Here is an 18272-nt window from a genome sequence, read left to right on the forward strand (position 1 = left end):
GTCGAATTCTTGCAAAAGCAAGACCCAACGTATTAATCGGGGTTTAGCATCTTGCTTAGTAAGCAAGTACTTTAATGCTGAATGGTCTGTATAGACAACCGTCTTTGCTAGTACCAAATAGGATCGGAATTTATCAAACGAAAATACAATTGCCAGGAGTTCCTTCTCGGTGGTAGTGTAATTAAGTTGGGCTCCTTGCAATGTCTTACTAGCATAATAAATGGGCTAAAAATGTTTTTCAATTCTTTGCCCCAAGACGGCACCAATAGCAAAGTCACTTGCATCACACATAAGTTCGAATGGAATTGACCAATTCGGCGATATGAGAATGGGTGATTGCGTGAGCTTTGCTTTAAGGAGGTTAAAGGCGTTAAGACACTCGTTCATGAAGAGAAATGGAGCGTATTTCTCAAGAAGTTTGTTCATCGGGGTCGCAATTTTAGAAAAATCTTTAATGAACCGACGGTAAAAACTGGCGTGCCCCAGAAAACTTCTTACACCTTTCACATTTGTCGGTGGTGGTAATTTGGCTATGACTTCCACTTTAGCTCTATCCACCTCCAATCCCGCACAATAAATTTTATGACCTAATACAATGCCCTCTCTTACCATGAAATGGCATTTTTCCCAGTTAAGCACAAGATTAGATTCTTCACACCTTATCAACATACGCTCAAGATTATTAAGACATGAGTCAAAAGAATCACCGAAGATTGAAAAGTCCATGAATACTTCCATAAAGTCTTCAATCATATCATGAAAAATAGCTACCATACACCTTTGAAAGGTAGCAGGAGCATTGCATAAGCCAAAGGGCATATGTCGATAGGAGAAAGTGCCATAAGGGCATGTAAATGTGGTTTTCTCTTGGTCCTCGAGTGCTACAGGGATTTGGAAATATCCCGAGAAACCGTCAAGAAAACAATAAAAGTTCTTTCCTGCCAACCTTTCCAACATTTGATCAATGTAAGGAAGGGGAAAATGGTCTTTTCGGGTAGCATCATTTAATTTTCTGTAATCAATACATACCCTCCAACCCGTGACAGTCCTAGTGGAAATTAATTGATCGTTTTTGTTGGTGATAACGGTCATGCCACCCTTTTTGGGTACACATTGGACCGGACTCACCCAAGGACTATCTGAAATTGGGTAAATAAGACCAGCATCAAGGAGTTTGACAATCTCCTTTTTAACGACTTCTTGCATATTAGGGTTCAGTCGCCTTTGTCTTTGTACACATGGCTTATAGTCATCTTCCATTAAAATCTTATGTGTACAATAAGAGGGACTTATACCCTTGATGTCATGAATTTTCCATGCTAGAGCCGGTTTATGGGCTTTTAACATGGAAACAAGTTTAGATTTCTCTTACAGAGAGTTCGGATGAAATGATAACCGGGAGAGTAGAATCCTTTTAAAGGTAAGCATATTCCAAGTGACTTGGAAGTGGCTTCAGTTCCAAAACGGGAGGTTCTTCGATCGATGTTTTACATCGGTACTCATTTTTTAAATCCAACTTTATGTATTCTTCATCATTTGGCTCATAACCGTTAGCCATCAAATTGGTCAACATCTCTACTTCTTCCACCATGTTTTCTTCATCACCTTCAGCCACAATGCATTCTCTCGAACCTTGCAATTCTGGAAATTCGTGCAACAACTCTGAATACGTGTCTACGGTTTGCAAATAATAACATTTATCATCAGTAGACTTGGGGTATTGCAAGCCATGGTCAACGGAAAAGGTAACCTTAATATCCTCAATGCTAAGGGTCAATTTCTGACCATGAACATCTATCATAGCTCTAGCAGTATTGAGGAAAGGTCGACCCAATATAAGAGGCACACGTGTGTCCTCTTCCATGTCCAGAATTACAAAATCGGCCGGAAATACTAGGGTACCCACTTTTACTAACATATTCTCTAAAATTCCATGAGGGAATTTAACAGAGCAGTCTGCCAGTTGTATTGCCATTCGAGTTGGTTTTATCGCCCCGGAGTCTAGCTTAACATATAATGAATAAGGCATCAAATTAATGCTAGCCCCTAAATCCGCTAATGCTTTAATGCATTCCAAATCTCCTAAGAGACATGGTATGGTAAAACTCCCAGGATCTGCTAACTTCTTTGGTATTTTGTTCATCAAAATTGCAGAACAATTAGCATTCATGGTGACGGATGAAAGTTCCTTCATTTTCTTCCGATTAGTAAGTAAGTCTTTTAAGAACTTAGCATACTTGGGCATACCTGAAATCACATCAATGAAAGGCATAATTATGTTAATTTGTTTAAACATATCTAAAAATTTTGACCTTTCGGATTTGAGCCTTTCTTGTTGTTGTTTCCTTGGGTATGGGAGCGGTGGTTGATATGGCTTCACTACGGGTTTTTCCAGTTCTTCCTTCTCAACCACTTGTTCCGGCTCCTTAATTGGTTTATTATCTTTGTTCAACAGAACACCAAAATCAGAATCTTCGGGCATTCTTGGAGCTTCGTATGCTAGACCACTCCGTGTGATGATAACATTGGCGTGCTCATTTCGAGGGTTCTTATTAGTATCGCCCGGTAAACTTCCTGGTTTTCTCTCACTAAGTAAACTAGCTAAACCATTCATTTGCTTCTCCAAGTTCTGAATTGAGGCTTGTTGGTTCCTAAATTGGTGTTCGTTTTTCTCGTTCGTTTGATTTATGTTTGTAACAAGCTAGGTTTGTGATGCAATTAACTTTTCCAACATACTCTCCAAATTTGACTTTTTTTCTTCCTATTGGGGTTTTTGATAAAAACCCGGAGTTTGTTGTTGGAACCCACTACTTGACCCTTGTTGGTAATTGGAATTTTGACCTTGAGGGTTGTATGGGTTGTTGAAGTTTCGGTTAAACTGGGCTCTTCCTTGAAATTGATTATTATTTCTTTGGCTTATGAAAGCCACTTCTTCTTTTTGAGCCATTGTTAGACCGACATCACAATCTTTTCCTAAATGGAGACCACCACAGTATTCACAACCTACTTTCATACTATGAATTTCCTTGGTGATTTTGTCCATGTTTCGAGCAACACCGTCTATTTTTACACTCGGGGAACTAAGGTCATCATAAGCACCGGCGCTTTGGACTTGAGCATTACGAGTAATTGGTCGTTCTTGATGCCACTCATGAGAACAATCGGCTAGCTTCTCGATTATCTCATAAGCCTCTTGCTTAGTTTTGTACATGAGTGAACCTCCGGACGCTTGATCAATGGAAATTCGGGTTGCAACATCACAACCCTTGTAAAAGATTTGGACTTTTTGGAAGGTATCCAAACCATGGTTTGGACAACCTCTTAATATTTTGAAAAATCGATTCCATACTTCGCACAAGGTTTCCATTGGCTTTTGACAGAATTGGGTAATTTCGTGTTGGAGTCTCGCGGACTTAGAAGCTGGAAAATATTTCTTAAGAAATTTTTCCAACATACCATCCCAAGTTTCTATCGTAGCCTCGGCCAATGAATCTAACCAACTTCGTGCTTCCTCGTGGAGTGTCCATGGGAAAAGTCTTAAAAATATGGCTTGGTCAGTGTCTGGTTTAAGTTTGAAAAGAAGACATATCTCTTGAAAAAGACGAATATGTTCGTTTGCATCTTCATTCGGACCACCACCAAATTGACACCTGTTATTAATTATTTAGAGAATAGGTCCTTTTATTTCAAAATTTACCTCACCAGTGGGCGGGGTAATAGCACTACCTTGTCCGGTTCGGGTTGCCTTCATCTTGGCCGCCATTGATTGTCTTGGTACCACCGATCTTGCTTCTCCTTCCATTTCAAATTTTGGAGGAGGAACGGGCTCACCAAATTCAGAATATCTCGGCTTGGTAGTACTTGATTCTGAATCAAAGGTTTTCTGCTTTGATAAAGATTCAAAAAGTTCAAGTACTTCTTTTGGGATCCTACCAAGCTTTCTATCAGGTTCTGTAAGCGGTGTAAGTAATGGAGAATCTGAACTTCGGGTATGTGGCATATGCAACCTAAAATCTGTCAATCACACAACTAACAAAAACTATTACACGTACCGATTCTATAAGTTTAAAATTCAAAGACTATTAATAATTTAAAAATAATTAAGAAACTACTTAATCACAAATTAGTTAATAATTCTATTTTGACACAAAACTGTCCCCGGCAGCGGCGCCAAAAACTTGATGTGCAAAACGTGGTATATGAATTATCGTATGAAATAGTTTGGAAAAATACCGATTAGAGATTGCTACACACTAACGGGCAGTGTACCCGATCGTGTAGTAGGATAATAAATGGTAAAATCCGTGTATCGTTCCAAGGACAGTATCTAAATCAAATTAGGATTATAGACTAAATTGTGATTATCTAAGAAAATTACAAGTACAAGATATATTTTGGTTTGCCCTTTTACGATAGGCGAATCAAGTGATGAATGAGATTAAAAAGACAATATTTTTGGTATTTTTAGTTTATGAAAACAGAAATATAGTTTTGAATTCAAATTAAAGAAATATGCTCATCTAGACTTTTTACCCTTAATGTTGAATGTTATTTAGGATTAAGATCGGATTGATTGGTTATGCACGAGAACTAATTAATTGGTTCACCAAGAATAGTCTTGCGTAAACACTCCAACGGGATTACACGACGCAAGTGATGTTCTTGACATCTAAGACCTCCTATTTGTAATCAACTAATTCAACTAGTTTGAAGACTTGAAGAATGATCAAGTCAATGGTGTGTTGTACATGATCCACTCCTATATCAACTAAAGGTTTAACTTAGTTCATTCCCTTGGTCTGGTAAAATGCTCAATTCACCCAACCCAAACAATTAACTAAGTGTTATAATAAGATCCCTATAAACGTCACTAGATAAGGCAAATTACTAACACATGTTAATTGATGTAACTAGGTAGTTGAAAGTGTGTATAATAGATTCTAAGGAATTGGTCATTCTCTTAGACAATTACACATACTAATTAAGCTATTCCAAAGTATCTACAAGAGTCGTTCTTACATTCTTATGTAAATTAACCATTTGAACTCAACTTATCCCTTTTGATAAAAGACGGATAAACACATGTCACTAGGTGTAAATCAATACATTAACTTAACAAGATGATGTTTCTTAACCAAATGAACATATCAACTAGTTGAATCGAAAGGATTAAACTTAACAAGAATGGTTCTTGTATTCAAACATCAAACTATCGTGCATAATTACAACCAATCAATAGTAAACATTCAACATCTCGGTTATTTATCTAGATGAACATAAAATGGACTAGCCAACAATCATGCTTGAAAACTTAAACACAACAGTAACAAAGATAGAATTCATTGTAAATACAAGATTAACCTTTTAGGAGTAATCTTGGATGAAGCTCTTGAATGATCTTGGATTCTTCGATGATTTGAGTGCATAGATGCACTTTGATAAGCCTAAGAACTGCTTTGAATTGTATGTTTTCGTCTCTGAGCAGAAAGGAAACTGGTAATGGAATTAAATAAGCTGAAAGGTTGGTGAAAAGCACTGTGCGCGGCGCGCACAGTAAGGGTGCGCCGAGCGCACTCTCACCTACTTCACTTTATACTTTACAGCTCGACTACGCACGTTTAAATCTGCTTTTCTTTCAAAAGTGCGCGTATGGGTGCGCTGAGCGCACCACTGTGCGCGGCGCGCACCATCAAAATGTGCGCTTGGCGTACTTTGGTTTTGGCCAAGAAATCCTCTGATCAAATTTATGCAATGTGCGCTGAGCGCACATTTTGGGGTGCGCTGAGCGCACTCTTCTGTCTTTGGGTTTCTGGTCTCATTTTCGATCTCTGAGCTGTTACCATACAATATCTTCATATTTCTTCAAGTTTACAATGATTCTAGACTATATTACAATACTATGAAATACAAACGGATTTACTTTGTTTTCATATGAAATAAACAACAATAGGACGTGATATTACGACTAAAGATATGACTAATTGGAGTAATATCAATATAATACCAAAATCCCGTAAATTATGGAGAAATTTTCGAAAGATGTCAGGAAAAGTTTACAGTAACAGATATGCTAAGATATGAATTTTCTCGGTACACTATCTATGCAGTAAATGCAGTAAGACGTGTCTAGACTTAGGAATGATAAGCATGTAATTTTCGATAAGAAATGATAAGCAAAACTTTTAACATGCAGACACGGTCGAAGTCCAGACTTACTAATGCATCCTAACAACTATCAGTTAGACACACTCATGCAAGACCTAGTTCGCTAGGACCAACGCTCTGATACCAACTGTGACGATCGCTCCAAATCCATATGGACGAACACGTCATTCATCGATTTCATTGCGAGGTATTTGACCTCTATATGATACGTTTTATAAACATTACATTTTTTTGAAAAGGCACACCATAAATGAATATTTAAATCAAAGGTTTTCGACATCTGATGATTTCTACATATAGACAATCACCGTAATATAATAGTTTACAATAATACTTCCGTTGATAATGCAGTCAAAATAAGATAGATGGTGATGATTTGTGAATGCAACGTTTTCTCGAATAAAGCATGTATGACTCCATGCACATATCTTGTATATCATATAAGCAAACAGCGGAAGACTTCTAGGAACCTGGGAATAAACATGCTTAAAAGTGTCAACACAAAGGTTGGTGAGTTCATAGTTTTAATGTTGCGCATAATCTGTATATAAAGGTGGATCACAAGATTTCAGTTGTTTCATCCAGAAACGTTTATCAAAATATTCTACGAAATTGAGCACCCTGGTAACTAAACTTAACGTATATATAATTTATACCCTTTGTATAATCATCTTAATAATACACGCAAACCAACGTGTACGCTTCTCAAATAGCATACATCCTTTAAAAGGCTAGTGCTCTAGCTCGGACGGGATATCAAGCCCTATGGATCCATATACTACTACTCGTGCCCACCAGTTCTTATAACTGGCAGTTACTAGTTACCAAAGCTAAGGGATTTTCGGTTCAAACTCAGTATAGAATTAAGTATGTACTTGTATCCATTGCGTTTAAAATAAATTGCATGTATTCTCAGCCCAAAATATTTAAAGCATTTAAAAAGGTATCTATAAACTCACCTTAGCAGCACATAAAGTCGTTCACCAAAATGTGACCGAAACTCGGATTACCAAATAACCGTAGATCTCAACCTAGAGAACATATGTTGGTCAATAAATGTCTATCAAGCTAGGTCAGGTCATAGTGTATCACAATCCTAATGCTCGAGATCGACATACAAAAGTTATCCAAAGTCGTTTCAAAAAGTCAATCTGATTCAATACTATAGTTTTTATAAGGCTTTAAAATATGATAAAATAATCAATTTTGACAATTGTTCAACAAAACAAGACGTGGCTTATATAAGGATCCATTTACTTGGCTAATAATATTCAAAAATCCAATTTATCAATCTTATAAATAAGTTGTTTAAGTATCAATTGCGGATTCAAAAGCAATTCCAATTAACGTCAACCATAATTCAGTTGACCATATCTTTTAATTCGTTCATCTAAATTAAGCGATTTCTAAATGAAAAGTTATTGATTTTTCGCCAGCTTTCCAAAAACATGCATATCATATACCTTTTATCAGTAATATATGTATTTAATTCGTGATTCATCATAAACTGTTTAACGAGGAAATTTAGGATACAAGCATGCATAAATATATCTACTCAAGCACTAGACATGGATACACAATTAATATATAAAAGATAAGATATAAATGCTTACGTATCAATATTGTGATTCAATATTGCAGAAAAGTACGTAGACGCAACGGAGATGATAGATACTAGTTTGACTTGCGAACAATACTCACGAACATTATCCATAACCTCCATAGTTATAACCCATAGTTTTCCTAGCTCTATCCAGCTCGGAAGGCTTGTTTGAAAATAATTCGCTCATGACCTCGTCGTAGTATTTTATGTATAATAATACTAATAATAATACTCCTAACTATAAGATTAATAATAATATTAATCTTAATAATAATAATAATAATATAAATATTAAATATAAATAATAAATATAAAATATAATACGAAGTAATATAGATATTAATATATGTGTGTGTGTTGAGCAAACTGGCCAATTTATAGAATGTTTCTGAATTCTGACTGCCATCCGATCGCATGGGTTTTATGCATATTTCTCATGCGGTCGCATGGCTCCAAAATCCAGCTCACAATTTTTTTGTTTTCTTGTTTGTCGACATATTATTATATATATATATAATATATATAATTTATATTAATTATATATATATTATATTATATTCATGTACATAGTTGACTTGTAATTTTAGCTCCGTTGACTCGTACGTTGATACTCGACTCGTGTACCACTTTCGGTTTTTCGAACGCACTTTCTTACGTTTAGAAAACTAGCATTTTACGTTACGCGACGTGTACCCTTATTAATAATTTGACTTACTCATCAATAAATTACCTTATAAAAAATATAACTTAGAAAATTGAGCGTTGTGGTCATTTGCTTCTATAAATCAGTGACTCGTTGTTTATCAAAATATATTATTTTAAATCAGGACGTTTTTGTTAGCCGATATTTCTATGGTCCATCTTTATTATCATTTGTGTAAGCCCAATGTTATAAGGGCAAGCCCGTTAGGGTTATGTGTATTTTGGTCTATATATATGCTTGTGTTGTAAATACTTGATGATCAATAAAAATCACAATTACGTTCCAATTATATTAGTTAACATGGTATCACGCCAGTCTTTCTTTCCCTAACCCTAATCGCCTCATCTAAAAAAAAAAAAAAAACAAAATCGATGCTTTGATCCAAAAAAAAAAAAAACGAAGCAGTCACAAGTCGTCCAGCTTGATCATCATCCTGCTCGTACAATAACTATCTTCCATGGCACCCACCGGCAAATATGATAAAGTATACACCGTCACCTCGGTTACTCACCTTATTCCGATCAAACTAGATCTCTCAAAACTAAACTACACCCATTGGAGCACTTTATTTGAGAACCATTGCTCCACCTACAACGTGGCCTCGTTTCTTACATCCGCTATTACCACACACGATGATGAAGAAACAAAAAAAGCTAATGCGGCCGTACTCGGGTGGATCTACCTCACGATATCCGAACCCCTTCTTGAACGGCTTCTAAATACACAACCTAAAACCGCCTCTGCCGCTTGGGAATTTTTGAAGAACATATTTCAAGATAATAAGAGATCTAAAATCATGGAACTCACCGCCGAGCTTCATGCCCTAAATATAGGAGCTCTTACACCCGAACAATATTTTCGGAAGATCGACTCCATCTCTGCCATGCTCGCTAACCTAGGATCCACTATTCAAGATGAAGAACTTGTAACCTACACGATCCATGGTCTCAATGGTCATTTTCCCCATGCAAAACATATTATTTTACACAGTAACCCCTTCCCGAGTTATGAAACCGTGAGATCTATGATCACCCTTGAACAAATGGAACTTACTCGCGTTAATCAACCCACGGATACCGCTACTCCATCCGCCCCAACCGCTTTGGTCGCTAGCACCCCACCCGCCGCACCACCACGTCCGATGCCTAGCACTCAAGCGTGTCGTAATTTTAGCCGGGGCAATTGTCGATTCGGTGCTTCTTGCCGCTACCTTCATCATGGTAACAGGTCCAACAACAATGCTTCTACAGGTCAATTTAGCTCACGGACTAGTGGCCCTTCACAGGCCCAACTATTTGAGATAATTGCAGCTCAGCAGCTGCTTATTTCGCAACAGGACTTGGGCCGGACCAATTTTTCTCAGCCCACTGCTCAATATCAATTCCGGCCTCAGACTCCTTTGGCCCAACAGATTGCTCCTCCAGGTTTTAGGACCGTTCCTGCTTTCAGTCCACAGGCAAATTGGGCCGGACCCATGACTTCGCCAGCAACAGCAGCGGCTTTTGGGCCTGTTCACGCTAACCAGTCCATGTTTAGGCCTGCTCTTCATCCAGCCCAGGTTTATGTTCCAACTGCTGCTACAGGCCCGCTTCATTCTCAGGCCCAATTTTTTGCTGGACCACATCAGCCCATCATCAGCTCAGGTCAGCCTACTGCCATCCCGCAGGCTTTCAGTACGGATACTTTTCAGGACTTTGGAAACGCCGGTTGGCACATAGACACAGGTGCTTCCGCTCATCTTTCCTCTAGCATTAATTGTTTAAATACTATTTTTAATTATTGCATGTACCCCTCGGTCGCTGTTGGTGATGGTAATTCAATTCCTGTCACCAACACAGGCCATAGCGTGTTGCCTAACGTACATCGGCCTTTATACCTCACCAATGTACTTATTACTCCTAACATAGTTAAAAACCTTATTTCTGTATGCCGCTTTGCCCGAGATAATAAAGTTTCCGTTTGTTTTGATGAATTTGGTTTTTCTGTGAAGGATTACCTGACCAACCGCCAGCTACTCCGATGTGACAGCACCGGAGATCTCTACCCATTCATTAGCCAGCCTTCACCACAACAGCAAGCCTTACTTACCACCTCCACAACTTGGCATCAACGGCTCGGTCACCCTAGCGTTGAAGCTTTTCGTCATCTTATGTCTAATAATTATATTGCTTGTAATAAAACGAAGCCTCCCGATTTTTGTCATGCATGCCAACTTGGAAAACACGTGAGGCTTCCATTTCATAGTTCTACTTCTACAGTTGATTCGGTTTTTGATATTATACATTCGGATTTATGGACCTCACCAGTTTTAAGTTTAAGTGGTTTTAAGTATTATGTTTTGTTCTTAGATCATTATTCGCATTACTTATGGGTATATCCGTTACGACACAAATCAGAAGTGTTTAACGTATTTATCCAATTTCGTGCATATGTTAAAACACAATTTAATACCGAAATTAAAGCCTTTCAATGTGATCAAGGGGGAGAGTTTGACAACACCGCATTTCGTGACCTTTTTAACACAAATGGAATCCATTTACGCCTTTCATGCACTCAAACATCACAACAAAATGGAAAATCAGAAAGAATGATTCGTACGATTAACAACTTAATACGCACCCTTCTCGTACAAGCCAAACTACCACCTACCTATTGGGCCGAGGCACTACATATGTCCGCTTACCTACTAAACCTTTTACCATCCTCTGCCATCTCATACGACATTCCGCACACTCGCCTATACAAACAACCTTTCACCTATTTCACCCTCCGTGTATTCGCTTGCCTTTGTTATCCACACCTTAACACCACAAATAAACTTGCACCCCGATCTACTCCATGCATTTTCCTCGGTTATCCATCTAACCATCGTGGCTATCGCTGTCTCGATCTTCAAACCCACAAAATAATTCTCTCTCGCCATGTCACCTTTCACGAGAATATTTTCCCTTACGGATCCGACATACCTACTTCCACTACCGCTAACCCTACCGATCACTATGATTTCCTTAATCCTCCTCCCAATCCTCTCTCCCGATCCGTTTCCGAGCATTCTGTCCACCACCTCTCCACCTCCGTCACCCAACCCTCCCGGTTCTCCTACGTCCCCACACACACCACCAGCACCGTCACCCAACCCTACCGGTTCCCCTACGTCACCACAATCACCACCGCCTACACCTCCTTCTCCAGCACCACCAATCCCGCCACCTCCACCCACGAACACGACTTCCACTCACCCCATGATCACACGTCACCGTGTTGGTACTCACAAACCTGTCCAATGACTTAATCTCCATGTCTCTACCATTTCACCCGTCCCCACTACCTACCCACAAGCCTTCCGTGACTCTAATTGACAACACGCTATGACTGAAGAGTATAATGCTTTAATTAAAAATAATACTTGGACACTTGTGCCTCGCCCTTCGGACACGAACATAGTTCGCTCCATGTGGCTATTTAAGCACAAGTTTAATGCAGACGGATCACTCAGCAGGTATAAGGCTCGTCTTGTAGCCAACGGTCATAGTCAGCAGGTTGGCATTGATTGTGACGAGACTTTTAGTCCGGTTGTTAAACCGGCTACCATTCGGACGGTCCTCAGTTTAGCTGTTTCTCGACATTGGCCAGTTCATCAGCTTGATGTCAGGAATGCTTTTCTTCACGGTAATCTTACTGAGACTGTATATATGCATCAGCCACCGGGCTTTCGTGACGCCTCACGACCCGATCATGTTTGTCTCCTGCAGAAATCTCTTTATGGATTAAAGCAGGCACCACGTGCTTGGTACCAGCGTTTTGCTGGATATGCTCAGAGTGTTGGTTTTTAGCAAAGCCAATGTGACACCTCGTTATTTATATATCGACAGGGATCTGACACCGCCTATCTCCTACTTTATGTTGATGATTTTATCTTGACCGCTTCATCTGCGGCCTTTTTACAGCAGGTTATTGCTTCACTACACCGTGAGTTCTCTATGACTGACCTGGGTCCTCTTAACTACTTTTTGGGTGTTTCGGTTACACGTAATTCTTCGGGGATGTTCCTCTCTCAGAAGAAATATGCGTCTGAGATTATTGAGCGTGCTGGTTTAACAGGTTGTCATCCATGCCGTACGCCAGTTGAGACTAGTTCCAAACTGGGCACCGCAGGACCTTCGGTTCCTGATCCTACATTTTATAGGAGTCTTGCTGGGGCTATACAGTACCTCACCTTTACTCGACCAGACATTTGTTATGCAGTTCAACAGATATGTCTCTTCATGCATGATCCTCGTGAACAGCATATGTCCGCTCTTAAGCGGATTTTACGTTATCTTCAGGGCACTTTGGATCACGGTCTTCAGCTTTATGCTTCGTCTCCTACATCTCTTACTGCTTACTCAGATGCAGACTGGGCTGGCTGCCCTAGCACCCGTCGGTCCACTTCTGGGTATTGTGTTTTCTTGGGTAGCAATCTTCTTTCCTGGTCCTCTAAGCGCCAGATGACACCGTCTCGCTCCAGCGCAGAAGCTGAGTATCGTGGGGTCGCTAATGCCGTCGCAGAAACATGTTGGCTACGCAACCTTCTCCGCGAACTTCATTGTTCGTTATTCTCTGCTACTCTTGTGTATTGTGACAATGTCAGTGCTGTCTACATGTCAGGGAACCCGGTTCAGCATCAGCGAACGAAGCACATTGAGATTGATATACATTTTGTGCGTGACCTCGTGACTAAGGGTCATGTGCGTGTTCTTCATGTTCCTTCTCGTTATCAGTATGCCGACATCTTCACCAAAGGGCTTCTGTCTATTTTGTTTGATGAGTTCCGATCCAGTTTGAGCGTCCGATCCGCTCCCGCTCCAACTGCGGGGGGCTGTTAGCCGATATTTCTATAGTCCATCTTTATTATCATTTGTGTAAGCCCAATGTTATAAGGGCAAGCCCGTTAGGGTTATGTGTATTTTGGTCTATATATATGCTTGTGTTGTAAATGCTTGATGATCAATAAAAATCACAATTACGTTCCAATTATATTAGTTAACAGTTTTTTGACTAAGTTAATATTATATTTTTGTAAAATATATATATATATATATATATATATATATATATATATATATATATATATATATATATATACGTATATTTTCCAATCCAATTATAATGGTTCGTGAATCGTCAGGGTTTGGTCAAGGTTAAATGAATGTATGAATACAGTTTACACTTCTTGAGATTCAACTTAACAAACTTTGCTTATCGTGTCGGAATAATATAAAGATAAAGTTTAAATTTGGTCAGAAATTTCCGGGTTGTCACAAAAACGACTTGAATATTCAAACGGAGATGAACTCGAATCAATTAGCGATGAATCTAATTATTGTTTATACTCTCTGATGATTTGCAAGGTTTATGAATTGGATAAGGATCAGGATTCTGTAATTGATTTGTGTTAAGATTCATAAATCATGAATTTGAAAATTGTGAAGCATATGATGATGAAGATGAACACGCTACTGGGAGAGAGAATGGGGACGATATGGTGTGGGTGGGGTATTTAAGGGGTTAGGTGGTGAAAAAAAGACAGAAATACCCCCACGTGCTAAGCACATGATGTAGGTTAACGGGACTTTTGAATGGCAAGTACACAGAAGGATGACGGGAGTGATTTCCAGATAGTTTAGTGACGACGTGAGTTCAAAAAAAGTTCCAAGGACGATGCATGTGATTTGGGTACAAGTTCAAGGACGACGGGAGTAATAATGTCCTAAAAAAATTAATGGAATCGGTGGTTACTCTTATTTACATCCACTTTATCTAAAAAAACAAAAAACAAAAAAAATTAAGTACTTTGATACATGTCAACTTTTACGTAAATAAAGAGTTGACTTAGTGATATCAAGAAAATTCAACAACCTACTTTAATTTTCACAAAAAATTGATGATAATTTTTTTAAAAGAAAGTAGAGTAAATGAAAGGGTTATGTTTGTTCAACTTTACTTATATTATTAATTACTCCTTATTATTTATTATGGAGTATAATACTTCATCTGTCAAATTTAATTGTTTTACAACAAAAAACACAGTTTAAAAAATATAATAAAAATACTGTCTTTTTTGTTACATTTCAGTTTTACCCTTATTTTTTCTCTCATTTATCTTATCCACATATATTAAGAACATGATAGAACTTAATTTTCTTATTTTTTTTCTATCTATGGTCATGGACAATTAATTTAAGACATTTCAAAATGAAATACTAAATAATAAATTAGGGACGGAGAAAGTAATAAATAATACTCCTGAATAAACATCTACGGAGTATTTATTCTGAATGTATATTGTCTATTCAAGGTATCTGTGTGAAATTAAATTTTTGTTTGTTATCTTTGTATTGGAACTTTTTTTTGTCATTTTTATTTATTTCAAAAATTTTTACTTGGTAATTTCAAAGGTCGAGCGCTTTAATGTAATGGTATAAGAGTACGTGGTAATGTCCATCAGTTTTGCTAAGTTCATTAATCGACGTTGGTGACGGGTGAGAAAGCGACACTGTGTCAGCGTCTTTGGCTGGTGTCGATTTCTCACTGTCAAGATATCTATTATGAATTCACACATTTTGACCATTTAATTTTTAAATTTTCAACTGTTTGTATTTTTTTTTCTTTTAAACAATTTTTCTCACTATATAAATGCATGATCATTTCATAATTTTTATACACATCCACCATCCCTAAAACACATTTTATATACTCTCACTTAAATTTCTCCATAGCTAGTTGCATCGTTACTTTCGACGTTCATAAAGGTGGATTTTTTACTAAATATATGAAGGAATGGTTCGAAATTCACGTTGAAAATATTTTTGTTACAAGCTTTAACTTATAGCGTTTATTCAATTATTTAAGACCAAACATTGATTACGAGACATCCGAATTTACATATTGGGATGGAGACTCGAAGGAATTCGTGTTTCTTAAGCACAATGATATATGATCTAAAATACTTGGAAAATCAATAATACGCTCGGAACGAGTTATATTCTAAGAATATATTTCCCGACCTTCCTTGCGAGAGTAGTGAGGACGGATACATGAGTGATGAGTGATGACACGATTAGAAAAATTCCTTAATTTAAGAACTGGTTTATATCTATTTACCCGTAGTTTTAAGTTATGTAATCGTATTTTATGACTAATTTATGTAATCCCATTTTGTAATGTTATTTTTATTATTAATGTTTTATTTATATTTATTATAATTTTATTCTTTAGAAAAATAATTAAATAAACATAAAATAAATTAAAAATATAATTGTCTAATTGGGCTATCAAAGGCGATGAAAACTCTAAATACTTCCACAACTTTATTAAAAGACGGGCGAATAAAAATAATATTCACGGTATCTCAATTAATGGCACATGGACTGAAGATCCAAACATAATAAAACAAGAAACGCTCCTATACTTTAAATCAATTTTTAAAGCCAACAACCTTGAAAACCGTTGTCCATTTGATAATGCATCTCACATTGAATATATCTCACCTCAAGACAACCTCATCCTTGAATCAAATTTTAATGAAAAAGAAATATGAAATGCTCTTAACGACTGTGAAAATTTAAAAGCACCGGGTCTCGATGACTTCAACATGAAATTCTTCAAAAAATATTGAGATCTAATCATAACTGAACTCATAAACGCACTTGATTGGTTTTGGACCAACTCCGAAATATCTAAAGGATGTAATGCCTCCTCTTTCACTCTAATTCCTAAAAGTCTAACCCAATTAGACTGAACGAATATCGACCAATCTGTCTCATTGGTAGTTATTATAAGATCCTAACCAAAATTCTATCAAACCGGCTCGCAAAAGTAATCCATAAAGTCATTGGTTGTGAACAAACCGCATTCCTTAAAGGAATGAACATTCTTTATAGCGTGCTTATTGCCCACGAAATAATTGATGAACTCAAACGTAAAAAACGCAAAGGACTCGTATTTAAAGTCAACTTCGAAAAGGCATTTGATTGTATTGAATGAGACTTTTTATTTGACACCGTGCATCACATGGGTTTTGGATCCAAATGGATTAGTTTCATTCGAGCATGCCTCTCGTCGTCAACTATATCCGTCCTCATCAATGGCTCTCCCACAAAGGAATTTAATCCTGAAAGAGGTTTCCGCCAGGGAGACCCAATCTCACCTTTCCGCCAGGGATGTAATGTCTCCGATTGGAAAGCTAAATCCATTTTCTTTGGCAGTCGTTTAACACTCATTAAATCTATCCTAAGTAGTATTCTTCTCTACTACTTTTCCCGATTTCACGCACCATCCACCGTCCTTAAGTCACTCGAATCTAAAAGACACAATTTTTTGGGCGGGTCCATAACGGAATATATAATAAATTGGATTAAATGGGATCAAATACTTCTTCCTAACGACAAAGGTGGTTAAACACGGGCTCTCTTTTTAGTAAAAATATATCACTACTATGCAAATGGTGGAGTTTCAAAAATGAAAAAAATACTCTATGGGTTAAAATTATCACAAGTATTTATGGGACGGGGGCCGAGCTAGATACTAACATTTCTTGCAGGAACATCACAGGACGAACAGTTTGGAAAGAGATTATAAAAGCAGGTATAATTGCGGAAGATACAGGAGCTTCGTTTTCTACATCCATATCCAAACAACTTGAAAATGGTGAATCTATAAAATTTTGGAATGACATTTGGTGTGGCTCTGAGCGTTTTTGCACTTTATTTCATTGACTATACATGCTTGATTCTAATAAAGATGCATATGTCACGGATCGAATCTCACATAACGGCTCATCAACTTGCGGCATTTGGTCTTGGATTAGACCTCCTAGCGAAAGGGCCCTAAACGAACTTATTAAAATCAACAATATTGTAGCTTCCATCAAATTGACCGAGAAACCCGATGCTTGAAAATATATTCACGATCTATTCGGAATTTACACTACTAAATCTTTAGCTCATATAATCAACAGTCTAAAACTCGATAATCAAGCATCAAATATTTCGGTCACACGGAACAAATACATCCCACAAAAGGTTAACATATTCGCTTGGAGAGTTGTCCAAAATAAAATACCGGTAAGAGTTGAATTAGACAAAATGGGCATCGATCTTGACACCATTCTTTGTGCACTTTGCAACACGGACACAGAAACATCCGATCACGCCATGGTACTTTGTCCAAAAGCATCACAAATTTGGTCACTTACACTTAATTTGTGGAACCAACCTAACTGCATGATTTCTAATATTGAAGATGCCATAATCAACCAACAATCTTTTATTTGTAACAACATTGACACATCTTTGTGGAAAAAAACCAAATGGACCGTGTGCTACACCCTTTGGAAACATAGAAATCTAAAAGTCTTCTAAAAAAAAAGAACGGAATCCCGCAACAATACTATACGAAATTCGATCCCAAAGTTATAGTTGGATTTCCAAACGTTCAAGAAAAAATAAGCAAATCGGATGGCACCAATGGTTAATCAATCCATCATCTTATGTTGCGAATCCTCATCATCGTGTGGGTGTTGGTTAAGTTTTCAAAACTAGTTATAGGATGCCCAATAGTTCCCATTTATTTCTTATGAGGGCCGATTAAATAGGGCGTATGTTGGGTAACTTTGTTGTCGCTTGATCGTCACTGTTATCCTCTTTCCCCCGGCTTGAATTTTCAAGTTTGATTCCCCCTCATTTCAAATGAATAGAGCTATTCGGCTATCTTCTTAAATAATAGTATCCTCCTATGTACTTCGATTATACAATGTATAGA

The 18272-nt window shown here is 37.6% G+C and overlaps 2 protein-coding genes across 2 annotated transcripts; both read left to right on the plus strand.

The window, feature by feature from the left end:
- The first annotated feature begins 8928 nt into the window (after nucleotides 1–8928).
- On the plus strand, nucleotides 8929–11062 carry LOC139890422 (uncharacterized). Its single transcript, XM_071873302.1, has 2 exons — nucleotides 8929–10737; nucleotides 10820–11062. Exons 1-2 carry the CDS (start codon nucleotides 8929–8931, stop codon nucleotides 11060–11062), a joined length of 2052 nt encoding a protein of 683 aa, XP_071729403.1.
- A 777-nt stretch (nucleotides 11063–11839) lies between these two features.
- LOC139890423 (uncharacterized mitochondrial protein AtMg00810-like) lies at nucleotides 11840–13336 on the plus strand. The gene is made up of 3 exons (XM_071873305.1): nucleotides 11840–11850; nucleotides 11971–12292; nucleotides 12344–13336. The coding sequence occupies exons 1-3, from the start codon at nucleotides 11840–11842 to the stop codon at nucleotides 13334–13336; spliced, it is 1326 nt and encodes a 441-aa protein (XP_071729406.1).
- The last annotated feature ends 4936 nt before the right edge of the window (nucleotides 13337–18272 follow it).

The sequence above is a fragment of the Rutidosis leptorrhynchoides genome, chromosome 2 (assembly GCF_046630445.1).
Source record: "Rutidosis leptorrhynchoides isolate AG116_Rl617_1_P2 chromosome 2, CSIRO_AGI_Rlap_v1, whole genome shotgun sequence".
Classification (NCBI taxonomy): Eukaryota; Viridiplantae; Streptophyta; class Magnoliopsida; order Asterales; family Asteraceae; genus Rutidosis; species Rutidosis leptorrhynchoides.

Excerpts from the sequence above, each read along its gene's own strand:
- LOC139890423 (XM_071873305.1), top strand. Across the intron at positions 12,293-12,343 it reads TTGCTGGATATGCTCAGAGT|GGATCTGACACCGCCTATCT; the intron begins GTTGGTTTTTAG and ends ATATATCGACAG.
- LOC139890422 (XM_071873302.1), top strand. The coding sequence starts at position 8,929 with ATGGCACCCACCGGCAAATATGATAAAGTATACACCGTCACCTCGGTT. Across the intron at positions 10,738-10,819 it reads CTACTTCTACAGTTGATTCG|ATCATTATTCGCATTACTTA; the intron begins GTTTTTGATATT and ends TTTTGTTCTTAG.